Below are 27,985 nucleotides of genomic sequence, written 5' to 3' on the forward strand. Positions count from 1 at the left end.
TGTTTATATAAAAGCATTTATTTTAAAACAATGTAGGTAATAATATACTTTCTGATTCTTGGCAAAACAGTCTCACATAAGCAAGTCAACATTTGGCCTCTCTTAAGAATAAACGTAGATTAACATGCGCTGCCGTAACTCACAAATAAAACAGTAATATCAGATAAATAATAATATAAAAAGGACATAATATAAAATTATTCGTACGTCTAAATTGCAGTTAGCATTGCATCTTGGTTGAGCAATCTTAGATTAATTTGTTTATCGTAAATTATTCTAAATAAAAAAGGGAACATTAACATTACTAGAATTGACTCACAATATCAGTGTTGTATAAAAAAATCTACTGTACAGGTGTGACCAGCAGAGGTGAGGTCAAACGAGTGCAGGTCGCCCTCTGATCGAGGGAGCCTTGGCGAGGTACATCCTCACTTGGCCTCACCTCTCTCTGCGCGCCCGGTACGGTACTAATTGAATAGTTCTCCACAGAAGCAGACTCCACAGTCCACGATGACACCAAGGTGTAGTATCTGATAAAATTTGAGAATAAATGCACAACAAAAATAGAATTTAAGTTGCCTATGTCTTTTTATGTTTACAAAAATATTTATATAACAATTTAGAAATAATTATAACAGATTTCTTATAAACAATTTGGAATAATATTGCACAAGCTCAAAGTTAAATAATTATGTGCTTGTTCGTTTATAATATTATACATATAGCAACAAATCAACACAACTTTGCACCTACTACGCTAGATTTTATGACTCATTATAATGACACATTTATTAGTTGTTAGGGTCAATAATTGTAAATAGTACATTTTACAGATTATTTGAGGATGTTTACAGTTTGTATATAAGCAAAGAGAATAATGACACGTTAATGCAATTGATGAAATATTTCGATTTGAAAGTATCAAAACTTGTTCATATTCATGTCCGTAAACAAAGAAGTACAAACAATATAATTATTAGTAAATGTACTAATGTAATAGCCACACACACAAAATACAAGATTATGGTGCAATTACGATAGTCTATTCTTAGAACAACATTACAATTACTGACCCACAACGGCTAACCGACGCCAACACGATGCGGTCGCTTTAACGAGGACATTAATTTTATAACTACAGTATTTAACAATATGCTTCCATGAAGTATAACAATTACGACAATCAAAAATTGCTATAAAACCTATTATACGACCAGGCAATAACGTCACCTGTGGGTCGACACGGCTACAGCGACCGCATCGCGCCTCAACGCAACGCCACGTGTTGATTTGTTCACGTTATTACTTTCACAGCACAGGAGCAAACACATTCTGGACTAAATAAAATCTGAAAAATGATAACAACATTTCTTTTTAAAGACTAGTACATAATTTTGGCACAACGCTGCGCCCGCTCGCACTGATGGGCGCAGAGCATCGATGTTGTTCTTGACTCACAAACGTTTCTAGTTTTGTTGACAAACAGGACACATGGCTTGTTCAACAACATTGGTTTCAAATTTTCCATCAGACACTAGCGCGCCCGGAACAATGAAAACCTGACATCAATTAAATACATAGCAAGCAGCGATAATCAAGCATTCTAATTATATATTTGTGCCCAATGTGTCATGTTCGATGTATCGTTTACAATTTATTTATGAAACCTTAAACAAACCAGTGATTGATTTGATCGTTCACCGTTATATGGACAGCTGCCATTACATCATAAAAAATGCAAAATAATGAATATTTAAATTTAGTAAAAAATTATGATAACACAAAAAAATATTGAGTAAATAAATTCTCTTGTTCCATTGCTCATTCAATGTTTAGACAACAGAGTGTAAAAATAAGTGCATGTCGGTATGTGAAGGCAGTAAATGAGTTGTGTGGCTACCCTGTGAGTGCGTCCCGGTACTGGTGCACACGGCAGGCCCGAGTGAGTATGCGAGTGTCGCAACTATCAAGACTATCTATTGACGCAGCCGAAACCTTTATTTTTACACCCTGCCGATGAGTATTATACCTCAACAACACGCTTATATCCGAACAACAGTACATGCCTAACACATTCCCTGTATAAATATATTATAGTCTTGTAAAAGAAACTTTTGAAACCTCATAGGTCATTAACACTACGTGAGAAATTACAAGAGCATTAGGATACAATATATCGCTACGAGTTAACTTATCATTTGGCACTAAATTAACATATTGCATCTCGAACATTCGTCGTAAAGTATTATACTTGCGAATTTATTAACTCTTAATTTCTCAACTCTAAATTTAATTACAATTAAATTTTGTTCAATTAATTTTCCTAATGATATATACTTTTTATCGGGCCAAAAATTTTAATTCTTATAACGAATGTGTGTGAACTGACTATGAAAGAAATATAATCCATATTATTGAGCAAATGAGCGCGGCCACAGCCTGAGCCTCGTTCCTGGCCTTCTGTGCGCCGAGGGGACGCGGGTAGCGCCACGGGACTTGTAGGGATGGCGCTACTGGCGACCTGGAGCCACGTCAAGGGTCGGCGAGCAAAAGGTTAGCTCGGCGAGGACGTGGCCGCGCCAACAACAAACTACCCACGAAATCATAGACAAGACGTTCTCGGCAAGTAAAATTTGGCAAAATTGAGCATTAAGACTTCGATTGGCATCGTAAACTTTACGAATCGTTAGTAAAATTTTACTATGTAGCACTGCGTGACTACTAAATATCCTATCTCTGGTAACTGATTACTTCTAGGTACACGAATAGGGCCGGCCTAGGGTCCTCCAGGGTGGAGCATGATATGGGACAACCAGAGGGGTTTGACATCATCTACAATGGAAGCAGGACCGAGACATTTAGGCTCCACCCTGCGCCGGCGCAGTACACTGCCATCTCATAGATCGGTGCAACAGTGTACTGATCACGTGTCGCGTGTCGGGAGATGCGCGTACCACGCTCCGTTCCATCTCTCGATCGTAAAACTCGTCAAAAATTTACTATCATCAACATGCAACCTTGGCACCACACTTGAGCTAAGCTCATACAATACGCTACGCTTCATCAGTCTTCCGTCGGCCGAAGCCGCCTCTCGGTTCTTAACCGCCCCTTGGCACATCTCCCCTTCACCCGCACCACTGTGCAGGCGCATCCTTACGCGAACGATAAATCGTGAAAAATTGATATGACTTTACAACTTTAAGACATAATTATTATGAGGATTTCTTTAAACGTTCAAAAGAACTATAATAATATAAACGTGGACTTTTTAAAGAGACTTCAGTTAATATACTAACTACATTTATAACAACTTGGTTAAAATAGTACTTTAAAAATTAAAAAATCTTTTTATCAAATAATAGTTATTGCTTTTTTGATATGATTAGTGCATCCGTGTGCAGATGTGAGACAGGACCGACCGCGGTCGCGGCTGGCCAGCCAACTAACTAGCCGGCCAATCAGCCAGTTAGCTAGTCAGCCAGTTAGTTAGCCAGCCAACCAACGCGTATCCGCGGCTCGAGCCGCACTACGTACAGCTCTCTGTACAATGGTAATTATTACGTAATAACTCTTAAAGGTAGTTATTTAAAAATATGACTGTTTTATTTATATCCATCGTGATCACAGCTCTCCAAAGACTTTACTACATCCCGACCAGACATTCCAAAATAAATTCTTTATCATTTACACCTATAAAACAAAATGACTATAATATCTCTATATTAGTCCTAAAATTATGCCATTTTGATATATTTACTTTGCAATTGCAACGGTCCCTCGTACAGCACTTAAATGCTTCATATACAAATTTTAACGTAACGATGAAAATGACTCTTTTTATAAAATAAAGGAAGCAATTAAACGACTAAAATCGACGAAATAAATTTAGAAATCAAGCGGCAGTGTTCGCGAAAATTCGTGCATATAGAACCTAACTACAAAACATGTCTTAGGAACCTGATAAATTATTGCTAGAGCTTCGGGCACCACTCCCTCACTAACGACGATGCGCCCGCCGGCGCGTAACGAGATAAAATCTTATCAGTAGCCAATAGAAAAATATCACCTAAATAAATATGAATATTTCATACGGGCGGCCCACCGCTCGCGCGGGCGACGAGTATCATTAGAATTTCTCTTTTTGGTAAAAAACAACAAGATTATGAAAGTGATATGCAATAGGGCGGCGCTTGCGGGCCTGCACCGCGCCATCACGGCGCCTCCGCCGCCGCGTCCGCGCCCGCCCCCGCGCCCGCCGCGCTCGTGGCGCGCGAGCTCTCTCCGCCGCCGCTCGTGCCGCCTCCGCCCGATGCCTTCGCGTCACTGCGGAGAACATTACACATAAATTAATTCATGTAATGCATTTTATTAGAATGAGGTGTCAAAACTACGTAAATGGAAAAAGTGGTAAAAAAATGTGCGGTCAATCAAAGTTTATAACTTTATATTGTTCTTCTTCTCTCGTATAGACCTCATCAACCGTGGTGTCACGGTTATTATTATAGGGTTGTTATTGAGCCGCCAAAGACTCGATATGGCTTCCGTAACGTCAACATACTAAACAAAAAAAAAACGGAATGGACTGAATGAGTGGATCCCCTGCCACCATAAAGGTCGTCATATCATATCCATCTTAGGACTTCGTATCAACAGTGGCTGTAGATTGTCTTTGATTGTTAGGGATTACTCTGACTGTCTGGTATGACTCACTCCCTTTGAGGTGCCTAATCAATGCGCACGGGTTATATAGGTTAGGGCACGGAATAGAAGAGGTTGGAAAGGCCCTAACGCGCATTTTGTATGAGCACCGTTGCTGTCGGGTCAACCCTACTCTCTTTTACTACTACTCCTGCAAACAGATAACTACGAGAGCTCTACAGCTTCTCAAATTCCATAGCCACTTTACCGGCAATGTATATTTTATGTGATAGGCTGCAATTTTATCATTACATTTCGTAAGATACTGCAAACAAGTATATTTTTTTTATAAACAGCCGATCATACTAAGGTTTTAGCTTTCCTGTAATAAGGTGAGATCTCCTTGCGTGATAGTCGATATTTATTGCCCTGCAGGTTAACTTATAATACACAAGACGACCTTTTAACTACATTTTCGCAGAGTTCCTTGTGTCGTAAAGTTTGCAGACGAGTAGAGTGCAAAGTTGAAGTATGAACTATTTGCTCGTACTTGTATGACGCGCGTTTTGCGCTCACTTGGCCCTTCCAACCTCTTCCTTTTATTCCGTGTGTTAGGGCAGTTACTCACAAATTGGTGTATGAGGAGCGCCCGGGCGCCGGCGAAGCGACGTCGTCGCAGGGCGGGGGCCGCGCCGCCGCGCTCAGCAGGTAGTTAGTGGACTCGCTGAAACAGTTCGACAGCCTACTTCAAATTGTATTACTGTCTCGGGTCACACGGTGGTGGATGCGTATACTCGGGAACTAGCGCTGCATTGGCACTGCATGCATAATGCAGAGGGGTATACTTGTATAAAATATACAAGTATACTGATATAAAATATAGGGTATACTTGTATAATATACAAGTATGCTTGTATAATATACAAGTATGCTTGTATAGAATATACAATTATACGCACTCCTTGCTAGATATGTTTAAGTCCCAAGTAATAAATAGGAGGCAAGCCTATTACCATTAACTGCACAAATTCTATGCACAAATATATGCACAAATTCTGGAAACCACGTGATATCATTTATCCTCGATCCAAACATGTATTCAAATTCGAGCTCGAACCGGGACCAAACCCGTGACAGTACGATGTAAATCACGCGGCATATCACGGATTTTTTATATATGAATAGTTAGCTAGACATGAATAGTTTCGATTCTAGCCGCAAGATGGCGGACGTTATTAACGGATTCTTTTATAGCTGTTATCGTCCCGGAGAGAATATACTAAAGTGGATTTCAAACTGCAAATATATTATTAAAATAAAAATAAAGGTAAGTTAGACAATACTTTTTTTATCTAGAAGCAATAGTGAATAAGATAGCACAAAATAAAAACATTGAGAGATCTTTTTAGAAACCAATTGAGAACACTATAGATTAAAAAACAAGTTTATCTTTATAAAATTATCAATAATGGGGAATACCCTACCGAAAGAAAAACCATAAGATATTATGCGAAATTCCACACTAGTAAATTAAGCATGTCAACAAACGTCGTATTTGTATAGAAATAGTTATGATTCAATTGCTATCATTTATTTACGCGACGCACTGACCCAGAGTTAGGGGGACCATTAATCTATAAGCATTGGGACCGTTCCGTCTTAAAAAAATCCCAAAGTCGAAAGCGTAAGCGTTATTTTAATATTAATTTTTACAAATTAGTGTTGCCAGGACCAAAGAGAGACGGGAAGATAGAAAAAACGCTGGGAACAGGAACTTTAACTTTTAAACAAAACTTTTTAACTAAAACATAACCAAACGATAATATGAGACTAACCGATGATGATAGTATAAACTTATTAATGATATTATTAAAACCAATGAAAGAAAGAAACATTTATTATTTAAGTACCACGTATGTCGCTGAATTTTATTTGTATAGACGAGAAGAGACTTGATAGGATATTTATGTGTGTAAACATGTATCGTTACTGCGTCGCGAGCTGTCCTCGGGATTGCAGGAATGTGTAGGAACCGTGGCCACCCCACAGTGCGGTATCGAGAGCACCTACGTGTTTATGGTGATAAGTATGGCAGACATGGTGCCCGATAACATTTGTTTACCAAGATAACTCGAGACAATGAATGCCAATATTCTTACAGCTCTAAGGTCAAACTTTGAATAGGTACTCTAAATATAGGTACCTAAATGTGCTTTTGATAACTCCGGTTTGGAATATGGAAATGATTATATTATTTATTTTTAAATATATAGATAGTATGTTAAAAAACCATTAATCCAATTTATTTATAGCTATTCGGGCGGACAGGAACTTAACCTAATTTTAGCTTGAAAGCTTTAGACTAGTGTCGTCCAAAGATAGAGCTAGTTTTAGTCATGTAAAATAAAGTTAAAATTAAGTTGGTGGTTGCCCGAATTGGCACTAATTTCACATTACTCTGTACTTTCACATAGTTTAATACTACTATTAAATCACAAAAACTCAGAAAAATAATATTAAAATCATCATCCCCCTAGCATTATCCCGTTTTTCACAGGGTTCGCTTACCTAACCTGAAGATTTGAGAGGTCCAGTTTTTTACAGAAGCAACTGCCTGTCTGACCTTCCAACCCGTGAAGGGAAAACCAGCCCAATACAGGTTAGGTTAGGTTCACATGTGTGGGTTTCGTCACGATGATATTTTCCTTCACCGCTGAGCACCTATAGGCCTATGCTGGATTCGAACCTGCGACCTCAAAGTGAGAGACAAGCGTTCTACCAACTAGGCAACCACGGTTCCAAAAAAATAAAAAAATAAAATATCCTTTATATATAACGTTCCTCTCAAGTCTAGTGCGTAAGATTTATACTTCCTTATTAATTTAGGTAAACCTGTAATTGGCTTATGGACAATGTAATATAACAATAATGTAAACTGTTTATTATGAAGCTATTGGGTTACTGAATAAATAAAATAAATAAATATTTATAACTTTTGTCTCCCACAAACAGAAACATATCTGCTTGTGTTTTAATGCAATATACCTACTCCATAAATATATGGATCGTTGTTGTTATCAAATGTTACGCTAAAATTAATAAGAAATTGCGGTGGAGGAGCAGAGCCTTCTTGAGTGACGTACTTACATATCTTATCAACAAAAATTCATCGCTTTTAAAGTCCTACGTCACGCATTACGCAATCTTCAACATAACATGCAAATTGGCAAATCCTTTCGCCACGATAGCAAGTCAAATTCTATCGACATGAATAAGGTGGAAAGCTTAATAAAGCCAGTGCCTGCCTTATTTTTAAAAAATATGCTTTCACTTTGCACCACAAAGAGAACCAATAAAGTGTGACAGTCTGTTTGACTTTCCGAGCACGTTAAAGGCTATTGTAACGTGTTCAAATACCATTAGGTCAACAATCTCGAATGTAAATAAAGATTTCCTTAAATTAAAAATTCGATTACATAAATAAGTACTGACAGCGCATGGGTCGTATTAACGAATGATATTAGACTTTGATCGATATAACAGGACACTATAGAAAATATTTTTTCTATAATAAAACTAGTGCTGATTCCAGTACACAACATCTAAATTTATTTTAAGTTATACCTGTCATTTTCTTATCCGCCGAAAATGAAAGGGACGAGCAGTCGACAGGCATAAATTTTATGGAACACACGTCAATTTTAGGCTGTAATTTAAAAAGCCCTTCCAAAATTTTATATTGGCACAAAACCCGACATAATTAAGTTGACAACACACATCAAACGTGTTGCATATCAGCGAGATGCCTATTTTATTCGCCCGGATTATTCATTAATTTTAATATTAACAGTTGTCAATTATCTGTCCCTTTCCTTTTTGGCGGATAAGAGAATGAAGAGTATAACTTAAAATAAAATTAAGTGTCTGAAGCATGCATGAAGTCTTTGAAATGCATGCATGAAAGTGGTGTTTCAGGATGGTAGGAAGTGGAATTCCTCTGCCTACCTCTCCCTCAACGGGAAATAGGCGTCATCTTATACCCCCTCCACCCCCTCGAACATACTTTAGTCTTCAATCGTATGGGCGTCAGACGCCACACACACAGATGCGCGTGTACGATAACGTCAATGTGTACTGTCTCTCTAAAACGAGGTGTGTTTTGTATGAAGTGTCCGGGGTGTGGCGATAGGTAGCCTACTCATTGCCTACAAGTCACTTTAGATTTGATCCCATTCTACGTCACCGAGCTGATAAGCAGTATGGTACAATACAAACAATGTATGTTTTCGGTTCACCCCATACTTGTATGGATACGACGTACACCCACGAACCGATAATATCCACACTAATATTATAAATGCGAAAGTAACGCTGTCTGTCTGTCACGTTTTCACACTTGAACCGCTGAACCGATTTTGATGAAATCTAGTATGGAGATAGTTTGAGACCTAAGGAAGAACATAGGACAGTTTTTATTCAACATCAACTACTAAGGGGTTAAAAAGGGGAGGGAAAAACGCGATAGCCGAAGTCGCGGCGGAGAGCTGGTATGAATTATCTCTTACGCAACAATGGTACAAGATGACTTTTGTTTATCCGACCACCTACAAATGATAAAAGTGACAAAAGTATTTAAGAATTTACGTATACCTATGGGGTGTTAATTTGAATAATTAAATTACCTACATACATTTAAAAGGTTACTGCGCACTTGACGGTATAATACGTCCATTGTATTTATGTTTTCTATGCGTTTGTTATCTTAGGTACTGTTTATTTTGTTCGAATGCGTACAGTGTCGCCCGCATCCATATGGGGATGGGCAGAGTCACAAGTCATTAGTCACTAGTCATGTAATCCTATTCCTGATAGCCACATAGTATTATGCCTGTATCACGAAGGGGTAGGCAGTGGTGTAGAGTATATACTATACACCCAGGAGATGAATATCATATAATGATAGTAACGGCCTCCGTGGTCCAGTGTTTCGAGCGTTGAGCTCTCGATCCGGAGGTCCCGGGTTCAAATCCCGGTGGGGACATATCACAAAAATCACTTTGTGATCCCTAGTTTGGTTAGGACATTACAGGTTGATCACCTGATTACCCTAAAAGTAAGATGATTCGTGCTTCGGAAGGCACGTTAAGTCGTTGGTCCCGGTTACTACTTACTGATGTAAGTAAGTAGCTCGTTGGCGCAGCGGTAAACGCGCTCGGTCTGTGATTGTTGAAGTTAAGCAACTTTCGCAAAGGCCGGTCATAGGATAAGCCGTTGGTCCCGGCTGCATTAGCAGTCGTTAATAACCATCAATCCGCACTGGGCCCGCGTGGTGGTTTAAGGCCCGACCTCCCTATCCATCCATAGGGAAGGCCCGTGCCCCAGCAGTGGGGATGTTAATGGGCTGACTATAATTCCAGTTTTGATAGAATAATATAATTTTACTAAAATGTGGGTATGTTGTACCTGGTGAGAGCTTTCAATAGCTTAGAATGTTTAGGTATCATGTTGCTATCATCCCAGCAATACCTAAAATTGGACTACACTTTGGAACTTCTTATCAACAATGTGGTGTACTTTACGGTTACGAGCAAATGTATTATACACTTTAGTACCATGTCACATTAACTTTTTTGATACATTGAACTGTATGTACGTCTAAATCTCAAATTAATGTTAATGTGACAAAGATCTAATGTGGGTACCCTTATGTTAAGGGGTTATTTATATGATACTTCTCTGTCACGACTAAATAAAATACATATAATGAGTTCTGCTGCTTATTTTTCGGAGCATATCGTAAAAGTCCACGTTATTATGTCCTCGTGAACACAATGGGCTTTTTTATTTTGGCGATGGTCATAAAAGTCATAGTAATATCATCATAATCATCTAAGAAAAAAAAGAACCCCGAAAGAAAAAAAAGAAAGTCCTGGAAGAAATGGAGGGAGGCCTTTGCCCAGCAGTGGGACACTTTAGGCTAGATAATGATAAGATAAGAAGTGGCTTGTGACTCTACCCGCCCCGATACGAACTGTCTGAATCCTGCTTTGTGTATAAAGGCCGTGAACAATTTGGGCCGACGCGACGTCGTAATCATTTCTTCATGCCTGTCAGTCAAATACTTTTAAAGATTTGAGTTGAATTGTAAAAGAAAGAAGAAGAAAGATACATCCTGTATAGCATAAACTTGACTAACTTATAAATACTTAGCAAATTTTAGCAATGTAACCTTGACCTTAATACGATAGCATGTTTACGTATAGCAAAGATTAGATTTATGGCTCTGCGCCATTACAAGATTACTTTATAAACGTCAATAACACTGTGGAATTTTTGTATAGGTACATAAAGATAGTTTAAAGTCCATTAACCATCCTTGTTGGACTAACATATCTGTCAATAATGAACACATAATTATTTTAAAAGATTGTATGAAGGCCGCTATTTAAGGAAGAAAGTCCACTATACATATATGTAATTATACTCTCGTTCTTCATCCATAAATAGGTACTTAAGCATAATAGGTAGGCTAAGGCCGCCATTTGCCATGTACTTAGTTAAGAGTTTTTTTGTAATTATTTCTTTTTATTTTGGTGCAATAAAGTGTATTTGTATTGTATTGTACTTTTTAGGGTTGAACTACATCAGCACCGCACCGCAGTTTCCTATCATTCTATCCTTTTCTGTCACTCAGAACCGTAACTTGCTAGAGCGAGAAAAACAGTAGGAATGTGACCTCACGCAGCGGTGTTGACGAGGCGCTCGGCAACAGGGAAAAATGAAAAGCTGCCGCGCATTAGTAAGCTGCAGCACAGGTGGTTCCGTCCTGCCAGATGTGCTCAACCCTTATAAGTGTCACAAAACAATATAATCGAACAAAAGAGCCTCACCTAGCGGTCCTCATCCGAAGCGCAGCGCAGTTCTCCTTGCACTTGTAGGCTAACACCTGCTTGATCCTGCTGACCTCTACGTCGGGGAAGTGTCTGCTGACGTAGGAGATGAGGGCGTGTACTCTGCGGCGGTCCAGGGGCGGCTTGGTTGGGCGCGACTCCTGCCCCGCGCGGGACCAGCGTTGGCCCGTCACGGAGCAGGTCGCCAACTCGATGGGCGAGAACAAAGCGGCTGCAAGTCCTCGCGTCACCTTCCTGTAGTCCCCCCACTTGACTCCGCGTAATAGTTCTTCTCGTATCTCCACGCCCTCGCCGAGTTTTATCTGTGTATAAAGATTTTTCAAATAATGAATAAACACTTTATTGTATACACATTAACAGGACAGGATTGACAGAGGTGTTGTGTCCTGATCACTTGTCATCAAACATATCCAAATATCCATCCATCTAGCCCGGACACTTCATAGAAAAATCGCGTTCTTGCTGTCTGCCACCTTACCCCGTGCGTGTGAGCGAGACAACCAATCCGCGCGCGCTCCCTTAATCCTGTTAAGGAGGGGGGCGAGGTAAATCAAGCTCGCTCCAAGCTCGTATTGGTGCGCACGAAAGTGTCCCTTCTACACATAGTATTACTGTTTATTCTATGACTTAAGTGAGCGAACTTTTTTGCTAGAAGTAGAAAAATTTTGATACGCGATAGAATACGTTCACTAGTCAGTACTCTTTGGGCACTTTGCCACGCAGATTAGCGGATGCTATCATAACGATATCAAATAACATAGAATGTCTTTGGACTTTGGACTCATAAACACTTATACCGTGAGCCTAGCTTCGTATCTTTATGTCCTTGTACGATGCACTAGTCAATTTCTAAATAATTAAATGTATATAAAAATATGCAAGGTTATAGTATAATTACAAAACAAAGTTGCATGTTTGATTTAGGTCTTGGTGCGTTCAAAGCCTTGAAAGTGAGAAATAAATACTACGAATTATTTTTTAAAATTTAGGTGTGTTTTTGTAGGTGTTTTTGGTCTATTACAGAAACGACATGTAACCAGCCGGGTCTGTACGACAACAGCGCGCGGCGCGAATTATATTGAACGCTTCGACCAATAAACGATACGAACGCTATCTACGTAGATGGACATCAAACGGCTATTGGTTGAAGGCCTCGATATAATTCGCGTCGCGCGCGGCGCGGTTACCGTGCAGAGCCTACAGGAGGTCTTAAGTGTAACCAGTTAATTTATTACTTTGCAAGAAACTGGTGGACTTTTGCACTTTATTGTACCTATGTAAAATAAGACATACAACCTGGGCCTCTTCAAGGCACACCACACACACATCGTCACTTGCTATCAGGTAAGATTGTGATAGTTTATGTTTTTTTTTTTTATTTTATTTATTTATCTATGTCATCATTAAAAAAACCAACCCTATTTCAAATCCTGACTTCATCTAGTAGCACATAAGCGTCTAATATGTGAATAAACGGCGCATTTGGAACGACATTGAACATTGTTTAATCCCTATGAATCACCATTATAATGCTGACACATGGGTAATCTTAATCAGATATCAAGTTTTCAATATTTGCTACATTTGGTTAGTGATTTGCTGTTGTTATGCTATTACGTATTATTTATAGATAATACCCAATTACCCATGCCTCTATGCTGGACTGGGACCGAATAAAAACAGAAAGCCTTAAAACTAAAAACACAGCCATTTGATTAAAAAATACCACCACAGCTACGTATGATCCATAGCTTTTGTATCAACTAAGTACGCGAATGGTATTGTATGTGAATGGGACGTTTCGGGAATGGGATACCTATCCTGCATCTTAGACTTCTTATTAAAAGTAGCTGCAAGTTGTCTTCTGATCACTTGTCGTTCCGCCCTGCTCTTAAGGGAAACGAGCGCGTTAAGAAAAAAAAACGGATGATGTTTCGTACCTAATATATCTTTATATCTTAATATATTTTTATATCTTTATGTTTTCCAACTAAATAGTAATGTCAATGTGTGTATATTTTAATGTTGTAAATGTATATGTGTGTCGTAGATTTTACCTGAGTAAACTTTTTTATTATTATTATTATTTTTAATATATGACGTGTGACGGTAACCCTAATAGATCACGATCCTTCCTCGTCTGTCTAAGAGTCCCTCAAACCACGTTCTTTGTTTTTTTCACGCCCACCACTGGAGTCCAGTTTCGTACTCATGCGCAAGATAACCCTCGTCGATAAATTACTTCGCCAGATAAGGAACCCATTTGGTCCAAAACTATTTATTTAATAAAAAACTCATGATAGTGCGGTGCCGGTGTATGACTCGTTATCATGGTATAATGCATCGTCATCCTTGTTTTTCTTTTCATGGCTTTTTGTCAAGACTTATTCTCATAGGGATTGATTAGAATCAGAAAACAGATGTTTTGAAAAATACCATGAATCTTTAAAAAAAATACGGAGTAGGTGATACCCCCCGAACAGATATCTGTAAGGACAATTCTATGGCTATTATACCAATTTTGTAAATCGTTTTTATCCGTTTGTAAAGATAGTTACATTCTCAAAGGGGACAACTGAATCATGGCGAAAAGTCCGCTCTATAAACTTGGGCGCCCGGGAAATCCGGGACGTACACCTTTATAATATAGTTCCGTACACCGTTCTCTCATTATATCTTGTTAATTACGATCCCGACAGACGTGTTGAATAAGCACCCCGAGACAAATTTTGCCAACTCCATAAAACCGGTAAAAGTCGCCGATTCTCCCACTCTTGATAGAATTTTGGCGACAATTGAACCTGTGCCAATTTCTTGTCGTTTAATTGCTCATCTGAATATAAACGTGTCTCATAGGTAAACTTGAATTTTTATAACGAGTACGCTCGACTAGTCATCTTGAAACGTTTAAAGCATTATTTGTCGTTATTTTGTTTGGGTGTTGAAGTTGTTATTATTGCTTTTGTAATTCAAAATAGCAGAGATTATACTGCGTCATACATTTATTGTTTAGTCGAGAAACAAATAAACCTAATTCTTCAATAAGGATAGCACAACACTAATGCAATAAGGCCGCCTATTGTGCTCTTTCTATTTCTCTTTTGTTTCGTATTTTGTATTTTCCTGTTTGTGCAATAAAGTATTTGTTATGTTATGTGAAAGAAATGAGCCACTCTGAGAGACGGACTATATACTTTCCTTAGGTCTGGTGTATCTGGTCAATGTGTAAAAATATTACACGCGGATTGGCCAATCATTTCACTACAATGGCAAATCAAACCTCAAAGTTATGACAGGTCATCACGAAGTAGAAGCACTGGATATTATATTCATTACAAGTAAAGGAGCAATGCTCCCACGCTCATACTTTCGCTTCAGAAGGCAGCGTTGCAGTGGCTACAACGAAACGGTCTGATCACATAATATTTAGCCCCAACTTTTTCAATATCCAGGCAGCCTTCATGACTAATCATTCTTCAGAAATGTCCCAATACTCACAAGTGGTAGGGCAGTGCCGCCGCGTTCGTTCTGCCGTTTGAGGTCGAACCAGACCGCTTCCAGCATAGAGCTGGATCAGACAGGATCACACAATCGTTCATACCAATTTCTTCTGTATTTTAGCATAGTCAAGCGACTCTTCATAAAATGTGTCAATACTCACAAGTCCAGTCGCAGCGGTCCCTCCGCGTTGTTTTCCCGTTTGAGGACGAAGGCTAAAGCCAGCCAGATCGCCTCCAGCACAAGCCGGTTGTGGTGCCTCTCCCACGGGCATTACACAACTGTTCACCCAAATTCTTTCTGTATCTCAAAAAGCTTAATACTCACAAGTCTAGGCGCAACGGTCCCTCCGCGCTCGTTCTCGCGTTTGAGGACGAAGGGCAGAGCGCGCCGGTGTTGCTCCAGCCAGACCGCGTCCGGAACAGGCCGGTTGCGACGCCCGTCCCACGGGCCGATCACGCAACCGCTAGCCCCTGCAAACAACCATCGTAAGAATCCTGGTTCTGCTGACATGAATACGCGAAGCGGCAATTAGATACCAGTTGATAGAACAATGGACGCAGCGTATGTTGCCCGCGGTAAATAACACTGTTTTAAACCAATATGTCGCAATAGGTAAGCTAATGCCATGTCGCGAGTGCTGCTGATACGGCAAGAAAAGACGAAATTAATGGGTTTGATTTAGATTTTTAGTCTAATACCTAACTGAATGACGTTCTTAATTTACGATAGGTCAGCGTTTGAATACATTTAGTCTAATTCTTCTGATCAATCTTCTTGTCACATAATGACTAGAAGATATATGGCTTGGCATGGCATGGTGGTTATTTCTACATGGCGAAAGGACGCGTAAAGTAGACCCCACTTTTCGCGTCTCTTCTTTCCACTCCGCTCTAGCTGAAGGGCCTGATGTCTTGTCAGAGTAAACATTTTAGGAACTCAGATGTTTTAATGACTAACAATGACTAGTAGATATTAACTGATTTAACAGCAAGGCAACCCGTCTATTTATAAGAATGTTATGCTAAATTATAATAGCGACGTAAATAACGGCAATGGTTTCAAAGAACAGTGACTGTAGTGAAAAATATTCAAAAATCCGATAGCGACTGTCTATGACGTGCATGATCTTTTTCTCTTCAGTCAACACGTTGGTCACACCTTGATATCATGTCGTACTAACGAACAGCAACACAAGAAAAAAATAGAAAATAAAATCCAACTTTCTCTTCCATATTGTGATCTGAGTGGGTTGCCTTCCCATATATCATGCAACTATATACAAGCGGTCTTATACGTCCTTTGCATATTATTGTTGGAAATAAGTAATGATTAAACTATTTTAACGTGATACCTGATTATATGTTTAATAAGGTAAAGCAAAATACCAAAATAAACATTTAATAAATTACCTTATTAATTTATTTTTCCCGACGTGTGTGAATCTTTAAAAGACTTAATTAAAACACATAATAACGGGTTCTTACCGCGTTTAAATGGGGATATGAGACTCCCGATATTTCGACACTGTTGCAAGTGCTACTCCACTCCAATCTCATCAGTCATCCCGTGATCATAGCACTTGCAACAGTGTCGAAATATCGGGAGTCTCATATCCCCATTTAAACGCGGTAAGAACCCGTTATTATGTGTTTTAATTATGATAATCACCGCGTAAACTTAAAACAATGTTTAAAAGACTTGCTATTTATTACAAGACGTGTAGGACCGATAATATCATCTATAGGTATTAATGGTTCACTCACCTTATTGCGACCGACGTCCCATGTTATATATTACAGAGTAATGAATGATATTATGACCATGGAGCTAAAAGGCCACAATGAAGCAATTCATCTAAAAAGCCATATTAATATTTGACATTTCTAAAAAATGCTAATGCCTTATTTTTATTTTGTTTTGATGTTTTGTAACAATAAATGTATAAATAAAATAATAAATTAATCATTTTATTTGGACAAATATCAAATTACAATATTGCTTTTTAGATGAATTGCTTTGATGTGACCTTTTCAGACTCCCAGGTGTTATGTATGTTCCTCTCGTATTATTTAGTGCCTTCGTAGCTCGTGTATGTCATTAATTTAAGTAGCTTTAATAATGTCCACAGACATAAAAGTAAACAACAAAAGTATCCGAATACTTAGTTTAAAAAAAAGTAATCAATTTTTTTTGTTGCCGATTGTACCACCGTACAAAGGTCGTCTGTGTCGAAAATAAAGTAATGCTATAGTAAAACTAAATAGGTGTTGATCTTGCATAATTAAATGTTTGTATCGTAAACTAAAATCCCGATTTTTCGAATTATCATTTTATTATTCGATATTTAGTAAAAAAATTACACTGATTTATGTACATACATTATAGCTCTAATATTCTGCGCAAAAGAACATTATTACAATCAAGAGAATCAAGGTTTCCTTTTAGGATTCAAGTTAAAAAGCCATATAAAATTGTTTATTAGTTCTAAAATTACAGCTTAGTGTAAATAATGAATTAACAGAGCGCCGATTAGATTGTACAAAATGTTATTAATGTTAAAGTATTTTTTTTTAGAATAGGTATTAACAGCTCTGTCTAGTATAATAAATACTAGAATAAGTACTCTTTCATTTTGGCGCGTGAATAGAGGAATAGCATTATGTGAATACATTTTGAGTGACATTGGCCCTGATTCCTGCAGACACCTCCTAATTTTATTTCAAGTTATACCTGTCATTTTATTATTTGCTGAAAAGGAAAGGGACGGATGATTAACAACTGTTAATTTTAAAATGAATGAATCATTCGGGCAAATAACCCGTTTGACGTGTGCTGTCAATTCTGTCGGATTATTGGCCAATATAAAAGTTTGGAAAGGATTTTTTTTTTTCAATTTCTGCATAAAAAAATATACCTGTCGATTAGCCATCCCTTTCTTTTCCGTTGGATAAGAAAATGACAGGTATAACTTAAAATGAGATTAGATGGTGTGTACAGGAATCAGCACAATGAATACATCAGGTGTAAAACAGAATAACAGGCAATCGGCGCTTTGCTAGTATGTAAAACTTCAACAGCAGGGATTATCAATAACCAACTTGTGTATGAATGCAACGTGTTGTTTGCCTTTTATTGACTTCAGTGATGATATGTAGAGATATAATTAATTTTGAAGTAAAAAGGAGAAACCGTGTCCGTTATCTTCTTGAAGTTACGCTTTCATTGCAGTTGATGGTACGACATAACATAGTTTCACGCCTGTATCCCCATGTGTAGGCAGAGGTGTATATAGTACATACATCCACTCCTCGCCAACTATGTCTAAAGAATACTACTTATATAAGGGACATTCGGCGTTTCGCATCATTACGAGGGTGGAGCAACTAAGCTTGATTTACTTGCTCAATCCGATGGGGACACACCCCGGACACTTCATACAAAACACTTCGTTTTACACAGACACTACACATTAACGTTATCATACACGCGCATCTCTGTGTGTGTGTGTGTGTGACGACCATAGGCGTGAAGACTAAAGTAAGACCGGGGGGGGGGGGGGGGGGGGGGGGAAGGTAAACCTAGCTCAGCCGCTGGTGGGGAGCTAGCTGAGAGTTGCCGTTCTATACGTATATCCCTTATCCATCTATGGCAACAGCTTCAATTGACTTACGAGCCGTTCATGAGGTAGGCGGACTGTCTGTCTAGCCCGCACGCATGGGATAAGGTAGCAAGCGGTAAGAGCGAGATTTTTATATGGAGTGTCCGATCTGTGACATTAGCTAAGTTTAAATTCAATCAGTGTGTACAAATCCATATTGGCTACCTAATGTCTTTATAATGCTCGTGAGTGCGATCTAACCCACTCAATTACTGCAATAAATTATATCGATGACGGTAATTTTAATGATATATGGTGAACTTCGAATTTACATGCAAACGCTAGAGTTCTCACGAAACTACACATATTGGCCCCGATTCCTGCAGACATCTCTTAATTTTACTTTAAGTTATACCTGTCATTTTCTTATCCGCCGAAAAGGAAAGGGACGGATGATTGACAGCTCTTAATTTTAGGAAGAATGAGTAAATAAATGAATAACCCGGGCGAATTTTTAGACGGTTGTTTTAGATTTGTGCTTAAATTGACGTGTGTTCCATAAATTTTATGCTTGTCGATTACCCGTCCCTTTCCTTTTCGGCGGATAAGAAAATGACAGATATAACCTAAAATAAAATTAGATGGTATTTACAGGAATTAGCACCATTATGTGTATAAAAGTAAAGATCGTATAAAACATAGAATAAGTCATATTGCTAACTATTCATGGCTAAAAGCTACTAGTCTCATTCCAATAATCACGTCGAAGTCAACAAAAGATAAAAACACCACACCGCGTAACGTGAAGCGTATAGAAAATATTTAAGCAAAGTTTAATCTGTTTTGATAAAGTATAAGTTTGTTATTAAAACTTTTTTGGGAAATAAATCTTGTTTTGTTTTCGCACTGGATTATCTGTAGGTGAATAAATATACATAAACAATGCTCAAATATTCCGCAATTTACACGTATGCATGTATGTAGCTTGTGAATAAAAATAACATTCTATAATAACGATCTATTACAACAGTGTAAAGTTTGTTTGTTTTTTTATATTCCTCTGGGGGTAAGACGGAAACTTGATAAACGACAGAAAGAAGTGATATTTAAAAATACGTGACTATACGTAATAAAAGACATTTAACTTAACTGAAATAACGGTTGTGTAACGATAATTTTGTTTTAAATTACATTCATAAACATTATTATCATACTGATAAAATTTCTAAGATTATAAATTCCTATTTAAATTCAGCAAGTGTCAAGAGATTCAATTTTTTTTCTATACATTTTAATTACTTTTTTCGATTTAAATATGTAGTTCAATTGTAACTTCATGAAAGCTGCGCCTTAACTTAGCAGTGGGATTAAAGTTATGACCAAATCCAAAGTGCTCGTCGAGTTACAATTAGATCCTAATTGATTACATAAGCGATTAATTTTAACAGTAATTTATTATTGCAATTTGGAACTTTCTTTTATAATTTAAATATATTAAGTCAGTTTATAATAATAAATGCAAAATCAAAATTTAGAGATCACAGAAATAAAATGACTTGAGATCAGGCATTATTCCGAGTTTTACAATAAAAATTTTAAATGATAAAACTAATATTGTGAATCACAACCCTAATCACCTCCTCGTGTGTCCATATAAATGCTCGCGCTATAAATGACTAGACGTGCTTCTCTCATGGCAATCGTTTTCAATTACAAAACTATTTCATTAAAATCATAATAGAAGTATCGACTGATTAAAATCAACATCTAAAAATACAGTGTAGAGAAATAAAAATAACCTTCCCTTAACCTATTTTGTAAACGAATATTCAGTGCGTGCACACTGGGCGTGGGAACTATGGCAAGTGAACCGTTTGATACACATCGTAACTAATATTAAATAACTAATATTATGTATTCCAACTTGAAGACATTTAATATTCATTACATCTGAGATTTGTACAAACTATAACCGGGAGCCGTCCAATCACTCAACAATATAACACTGTGTAAAGATAAAAACTATTGTGTATAAAAATACATATCACTATTGTATCTGCTCACGAGTTGATGTGTGTAATGTGACACATAATCCGTGTAGTAATCGACAAATAAAACTGTGGTGGGCGCCGCTCTCCCAAGGGATGCTTAAAAAATTATTGCTCCAATATGAAAATACCCATTATATAGCTCTATCGACGGAGAGCAGCGCCCAGTGGGCATAACGTGTGTTGTATATGTATAACTGTAACCTGTAAATAACCTATGTTATGTAAAATCAGCACCGGTTGCAACAAATGCTTCAACAACGATCAGTCTATTGTCATAAAATGAAGGTAGGTACTATTGGGGTCCCTTTGACGAGGCCCCTTTAGTATACGGAACCACGGGTGTGACTCAGCGCTCGGTTCGTCTTGTACTGCGTGTCGCGCCGGCCACGGTACAACTTACTGTACAAGTATTACTCGTTCATTTACTTATATCACTAGTCAAATAATCTGCTTAATATATAAATGCAGGGGACTCGTCAAAGGGCGTCTGGCACTCGGTATATTTATCGAAAGGCACGCAATAAGCGGAGAGGTGTGACGGCAAATAGGCCCCCGGCGACACTCCGATCACAGACTAGATATATCTATACAGTCTTCTTAACGACGTATTAAGCCACATCTCCACAATTCTCCGCGCGGACGAAGGCGACATTCCACTGTAGCGCCCGGAGCGGGACCCGCACAGCTTAAATGGGGAAAGTCGAGTCTCGTCGCGTCCCTCTTTATAAAGCGTTAAGTTTCAACGGAATTCGGTCAGCTTGTGATTTACAAGTAACATAAGTGTGAACGTGGCGCAGTGGAAGGGCGCGTTCATCGGCGCGGTTCGGTCGTCGCGAGTCTCGAGTGCGCAGGCGCTACTGAGGGAAGTGCTGCGCGGGCCGCAGCGCGGGCAGCGGCGGCAGCGGCGGCGGCGGCGGCTTGCGCAGGCGCACCGGGTGCTGCGCCAGCGTGTGCCGGCGCAGGTACAGCGGCGTCTTGAAGCTGCGGCCGCACGTGGAGCAGGCCACGGGCTGCGCCTCGTGGATGAGCCGCACGTGCTGGCGCAGGTTGGACGCGTTGCTGTACCGGCGGCCACACACGGCGCAGCGGATGCCGGCGCCCGCGTCCGGAGCGCCCGCTGCCAACAACACCACGTGAGACTGCCGCCTCTAGCGCTAGCGCCTAGCACCGCCACCGACACCCGCGCTCCATAGCCACCGCCGCTCATTCGAGACAACAAACGAAACACGCGCGCGCTCTCTCTACTATGGCATTTTCGCTTTACAAAGTGCTAAAGGGGTTCGCCGGGGGCGCGGCTGTCCGAGTCGACGTGTGCGTGTGATAATGGCGTGATGTGAATATTTACAAGTATATCATATTTACCTTCGGCGTTCTCGTCCCGCAGCTCCGCGGTCATCCCGGCCATGAGATCCATGTTACCTGCCGAGGAAGAGTCTTCGATTACACATAGCCAGAGTCGAAAGAAGAGATGGAAAATAAAGACAGTAGCGAGCGTAGAGTACCTTGCAGCGTGGCGAACGGGTTGGCCAACGCGTTGTTCTCGTTGTAGTACATCGGCGGGTAGCCGGAGCGCTCTTCGTCGCTCGCTTCCTGTTCCATGACTTCCATTTTTGGTTCCAGAAGGTCGGACGCGTTGAAATCTTGACATTTGTCAGCTCTCTCTGACTCCCCGGGATCCATAAGGATATCATTTTCTTCATTTTTCACCTCCGGCGGCGCTTCGAGATCAGTTTTCACCCTCAGAGAGGGATAGTTGCATGTTTCGCTATAGTCATCATTATTAGGCCTCGTTTGACTAGAAGTTTGAAAGGGAGCTTCTTCGTTGAGATTATTTCTGGCAACGTCGGGAGAATTTCTTGTGGAGCGGCGACTAGCGTTCTTCTCTTGGTCGTCAGTAGAAGTTGACTCGACATTTTGGCTAGCGGCTTTGGAAGAGGAGGTAGTATGCGACGGCTTGGCGCTGAGCAAATTACGTAGCTGAGAAGGAGGGGACTTTCTGTTCACTTTCTGCAAGAGAAAGGCAGGAATGAGAACATTGCAATGACAGCATGCGAATGGCATAACCACATAACCTGAATGGAAAGAGCACGTACTTAGAACACAGATCAGATCAGTTCAGATATACAATTTGCATGTAAATCACAGATATCATAAATAATTGGCTGAGCCTTTGTTACACTACCATAGAATAAAGAATAATACTACATAAGTATAGAACGGACACTCACCGCCCCGCACCAAAAATAAGGGAGCGTGCGCGGATTGCGTGTCTCGCTCGCACTTACGCGTTAGGCGGCATATGGTAAGAACGAGATATTTGGATTGGGCTGTGACCTTCTCTCTTCTCGGGCTTGGTCAATCTCTCTTAGGATATCGTAATCAAAGTGGCCTAAGTTTCTGATTACCTACTTGTGACTGTCCGTTCCATTTCGTATGTTATGCGTTGTAACTTGTAGTGTAGCGATACCCGAACTCAATGACGTAATCATAAGTGAGTTAGACATAAGATTATAATAATATGAAATCCTTTGTTTGTTCCCATTATACACGCGTCCATCAACAAACTTTCATTTAACTGTCACCTCTGGAACCCAGACCGCAGTGTGTGTGCGTATGTGTGATATGAAATCGCCTTTAATCATTAGCAAGAAACATTATAGAATGAAGGTAAATACGCGTAAAAGGAACGGGAATGTAGACGATACAATTCAATGACCGCGGAAGACAAGTTATGAATATTCGTTGTCAAATCATCGTCGACGGCCGTATTGAAACTTTAACAAGTGTGCTAACTAGACATACTTTTAAAATAAAGTTTACATCAAGTGCCAATGAAGCCATTGCGAGAGGGTCCCGTAATTGTTTTTTTTCTGATGTCAGGTTAGGTATCTCATTAGATGATTAGATTCTTCATTGTAAACGTAACAATAAAATAAAACAATTAAGAAAACAAATCAAAATGTTATCATTTGCCGGTTTGTGGGCTTGTCCACTCCATAGGTATTAAGATTAAGATTGGTAACTATTGAGTTGTATTTCTTAGAACGTGAGTTATTACATTATACTTCTTTGTTTGACTCACTACTTAGCCGTAAAGTGCAATGATTATGTCTGTCTTTCCTGCTATCTGACCAATTTAATTTCACGAATACTCTTCTCTCAAACATAATTTTCTCAGACGACGCATCGTGAGCCGACTTCGCGCCCTCCAGGGTACTCTCAGGCCTGTCTTTACTTCTTGCGGCCGCTATTTCAAAACACAATAGCTAAATCTACAATGGGTCATGTCAAAATAAAACTTCCACTTACTTTGTCGTTGTGTTGCGAGCAGTCGGTGAGACCGCGGATCTGCAGCGCGTCGGCGGTGCGCAGGAACGCCGAGAGTTGCGCCTGCGCGATGTTCACCTGTCCCGCATACATGAACTGTAGCAGCGCGCGCACGTGCGACACCTCGCAGTCGCGCATGAAGATTATCGGGTGCGGACATGGGTTGTTCTGGAACAACGGCGGTTGGTTAGACGTCATAATCAATTATTGGAAGATATAAAAGAAATAGGCTGCTTGACAACCTAGTCATCATATATATACACATTTCATTTCATTGTATTGTAGCTGTGGCGCTCTCTAATAATAAATATTATCTTCCTTTCTTTTCACGAAACGTCCAAACGAAAGTTTTATTTGGAGTTTGTATGGAAATACTATCCTATGACGTCATCAATAAAAGCGGTCAAAAGTCGAACTCATTGTTAATTAATTTAATTCATAAATAAAATTCGAAAATAATTTAAAAAGTAAAATCATATTGATTTTTCATCATTTTAAACTGGCTTCTATTTCTAGATTAGCTTTTTATAGTGTATTTTTGACCCAGACAAATACGCTACTCCAGGTGGAGTAAAGGAAGGGGTACATAGTCAAATATGCAGTCGCTTCTTTAAGAGTTGGACCCGTCATATCTTCAGGTTAGCTAGGCAGGGCTGTAAAATCGAGATAACGCTAGGGAGACGAAATGAAATATTTATTCGTTCTAGGACCTAGGATGATGGCAAAGGAAATCCCGTTGGAGTCAAGAGCCCTTTCGATGTTATTTTCTCTTTGTGACATACAGAGGCTGTCACAGATGCCATAAAAGTAAACTAAATAATAAAAGATAGTGTAACAACGTCAACATTTATGTGAGGGGTAACCAACGGATCTAACCTTGATCAGAAATGGTGTCAGATAAGCTAAACAAGAAACTAAAGAACACCTGTAAAATGTATTCAGTTAAAGTATCTCCACCCAGTCAACCAGGAGCTCCAAAGGATTCCACGGATTTGTCCCAATTCCGGCAGATCTATCATGCCGTAATATTCTGAACTTTTAGAAAAGTAGGTAGGTCCCATTTTTAATATTTCCATGTGTAGTCATCCCGTGATCATGGCACTTGCAACAGTGTCGAAATATCGGGAGTCTCATATCCCCATTTAAACGCGGTAAGAACCCGTTATTATGTGTTTTAATTATTTCCATGTGAGCACACAATGGAATCCACCCAGAGTTCACCTCGTGTCATCAAGCGCGACGAACTTAGAAGATTCATCTTTACATCTTGCGATAGTATAAAGGCAAGCTAACTACTACTCAACTTGCAAATTGTTGGTCTCAATAAATCGCGATAATATATTTAATTTCCTGAGCATTAAGCATCATGATCAAATAAACGTGAACGAGATCTTAAACGAACTTCTACACATTCGAAAGTTTATCGATCGACGTAACAACTAGGCAGAATTTTGCGATGTTTATGAAACCCTATATCTTCGATGCGCAGATAAAACTAACATGCTAAATCCATTGTATAGGTAGTTACTTTGATTTCTTAAATAATTATTACTTAAACAGCCCTCCTCTCTTTTCTTTTTTTTTGTTTTTTGCCCGCGAAACCGCGAAGTCTACAGATTGGCGATCTACTCCGGAAACGGCAGAGTGGTGGAACATTCGTTACTGAATACCTAGTCTTTATCACACAATTCCACTGGCTCAGTTCGTAATAGTCGCTCACAAGTGAACAAACACCTAACGATTAATTACTCATGTAGCAAATATGTCTCAATATCTACTATGCGTAACAAAGGTGTACGTACACTCGCCATACCAGTGCATATAACTTTTACACTTAAGAAAATAAATTGTTCAACTATATGTATGTTTATATTTCACTAGTTCCATACAACACTATAATAATGATTACTGCATAACAATAACTTGTTTTAATCATTGTTTTGTGTCTTACTTCATAAAACAATTTTCTGGCAACATCATATTTGTAATGATTTACCTACTTTATTAGTCATAAGTTAACACAATGCCTATGTTATAAAAATTACAGAATATATTGAAATTTTCAAGGTGACACCTTGTTTTGTTGAAAACTAAAGTTTGTGGTTGCCATTGTGACTAATTTTCTCAATAAATTAGTAATACTAGGTGTTATAGCTAGCTAACTTACATTTCAAATTGAAATTGGAACTGTTCAATTTGAATTTGGAATTGTACAATTTGAAATAATACCAACTTAATAGTTAGCATTTAGTTTTATGAAAGAAAAAGTCGTAGATATCTTTGTATGAAGAGTTTACAATAAACAAGATTATGAAAGTGGAGTTATGTTGCAATGTTTGTCCCAACTAATGTGACAATGAACAACTATTTACAAATCAATGGGAACTAGTTGACTAATGTGATTGTGCTCTTGCCACAATTAGGTTAATTGCCTGCCAAGTGACCGCCACTGAAGTCATGTTTTACGACCACTCTTCATTCTATTTAAACAAGACACATCATAAGTATGAACTAAAGATTATCTTTTCAGAGATAAAACCCACAATTACTATTCTAAACCATAATGTTTGAATACTGTAGAAAAAAATGTGCCTTAGACAATTATCATTTGATGATAAATAAGCCAAGTTAATGATACAATCCACAACAATAATGATAACTGCTACTACTAACATTTTTTTTTGTACATTGTTATTGGAAACAGGTTATCAAATGAATGTTTATCACAATTTTGTTCCTCATATTAATTAAATTACGAAAATTTAACAGCATAAACTTAGTAATAGAACAGCCAAGAAAAAGTCAGCCAGAAATATTGTAATGCACACAAACACACAGCATGCATGTGAGAGGTCATTGACACCACGCAAAATATATACCTACACTTTAAATTTTCTCTTGGATATTCAATGTTTAGCACTTTATTATATTTAATTGTAAAGTAAATGGAGAGTATAAAGCACACAAGTAATTTACTTCTTCCGATATATATTTTAGTTACAATGTATCATTATGAAAGTGGGGACAATGAAATTGGTTGTTTGAATTACAAATGAGGATTTCCATAGCTTTCATTTGCCACATGTTACCTACCGCTCATTATATTGCATTCCATGCAATTATCTACTAAATGTGGTCAATCACATGGACAGCTACTGTGAAACCCAACTATGTAAGAACATGAGCTACCATCATTAATGCTCCATTAGAGAGATAACCTGCTACAAGGTATTGCCTCATCACTTTGAAATATTACTTTTACCATAAAAATCTTGCAGCGCTTTGTGAGACACAGCAGTGACAAAAAGAAAGGAATTCGTTATCTGATGGAATTCAGAGACATCCATATATCAATACCATCAATGGTAATGAGTTCATTAGAAATTGTGAAACAGAATTTTAAAGTAGGTACAAATAAATGAAATCACGAGTACTTAACCGGAACGCGAGACATGGCATTTGTAAGTAGATCAAGTGTTTTATACATAACAACTTTCACTAGAGTCATTGTAATGGTGACACATCAAAGTGTGGGGAGTGAAAGATGGACTTACTTTGAACAATTCCTTGAAATAGGGACTACACGCCGAGAGAACCACTTTGTGGGCCTCCAGCCTGTGCCCCTCGCACGCCAGGGTCACATCCACGAAGTCCTCATCATCGCGCAGCGCCTCGAATTGAGAAGTTATATTCGCTTGAAAATTGTTCCATCTCAAACAGAATTGCTGGTCGCCACCCAGTTCTGTACCTTCCATTACTTATAGACATAACTCGATATCCCTGCTCATTTAATTGGTTGATAAGAATAGTAAAATATTGAAAATAAATATATCACAGTAACTTGCAATTTCAGTCGCCGTCTGGCCGAAAATCTTATGAAAGAAAACAATCAATAAAATCTCGTACCAATATGAGAAAAATAAAACTTTTTAATTTGTCATTTGCTGATGAGTACATTC

At 38.7% G+C, this 27,985-nt stretch overlaps 2 protein-coding genes across 5 annotated transcripts in view; one reads left to right on the plus strand and one right to left on the minus strand.

Moving 5' to 3' along the window:
* Nucleotides 1–27,983, minus strand: LOC126367779 (uncharacterized). Of its 4 annotated transcripts, none has more exons than XM_050011515.1 (8): nucleotides 27,581–27,983; nucleotides 24,009–24,194; nucleotides 22,202–22,706; nucleotides 22,062–22,133; nucleotides 15,375–15,520; nucleotides 11,529–11,851; nucleotides 5,267–5,362; nucleotides 1–4,323 (listed from the first exon to the last, which is right to left on the minus strand). In XM_050011515.1, the coding sequence occupies exons 1-8, from the start codon at nucleotides 27,779–27,781 to the stop codon at nucleotides 4,212–4,214; spliced, it is 1,641 nt and encodes a 546-aa protein (XP_049867472.1). In that variant the 5' UTR covers nucleotides 27,782–27,983; the 3' UTR covers nucleotides 1–4,211. The 4 variants fall into 4 exon arrangements, with proteins under 4 accessions (XP_049867472.1, XP_049867470.1, XP_049867473.1 ...); XM_050011513.1 differs by having other exon boundaries at nucleotides 5,267–5,380; nucleotides 27,581–27,982; XM_050011516.1 differs by having other exon boundaries at nucleotides 22,062–22,118; nucleotides 27,581–27,980.
* LOC126367820 (sulfotransferase 1B1-like) overlaps nucleotides 1–27,985 on the plus strand; it is a 243,838-nt gene that overhangs the window by 142,775 nt on the left and 73,078 nt on the right. The window lies entirely within an intron of this gene.

The sequence above is a fragment of the Pectinophora gossypiella genome, chromosome 6 (genome assembly GCF_024362695.1).
Source record: "Pectinophora gossypiella chromosome 6, ilPecGoss1.1, whole genome shotgun sequence".
In the NCBI taxonomy this organism is placed as follows: domain Eukaryota; kingdom Metazoa; phylum Arthropoda; class Insecta; order Lepidoptera; family Gelechiidae; genus Pectinophora; species Pectinophora gossypiella.

Bases quoted from the DNA above. Each gene is read 5' to 3' on its own strand.
- LOC126367779 (XM_050011513.1), bottom strand. From the start codon at position 27,781: ATGGAAGGTACAGAACTGGGTGGCGACCAGCAATTCTGTTTGAGATGG. The intron at 22,134-22,201 runs GTACTCTACGCT...GTGTAATCGAAG, and splicing joins CCCGTTCGCCACGCTGCAAG to ACTCTTCCTCGGCAGGTAAC. The intron at 15,521-22,061 runs GTAAATATGATA...GGTTGTTTGCAG, and splicing joins GCGGGACGAGAACGCCGAAG to GGGCTAGCGGTTGCGTGATC.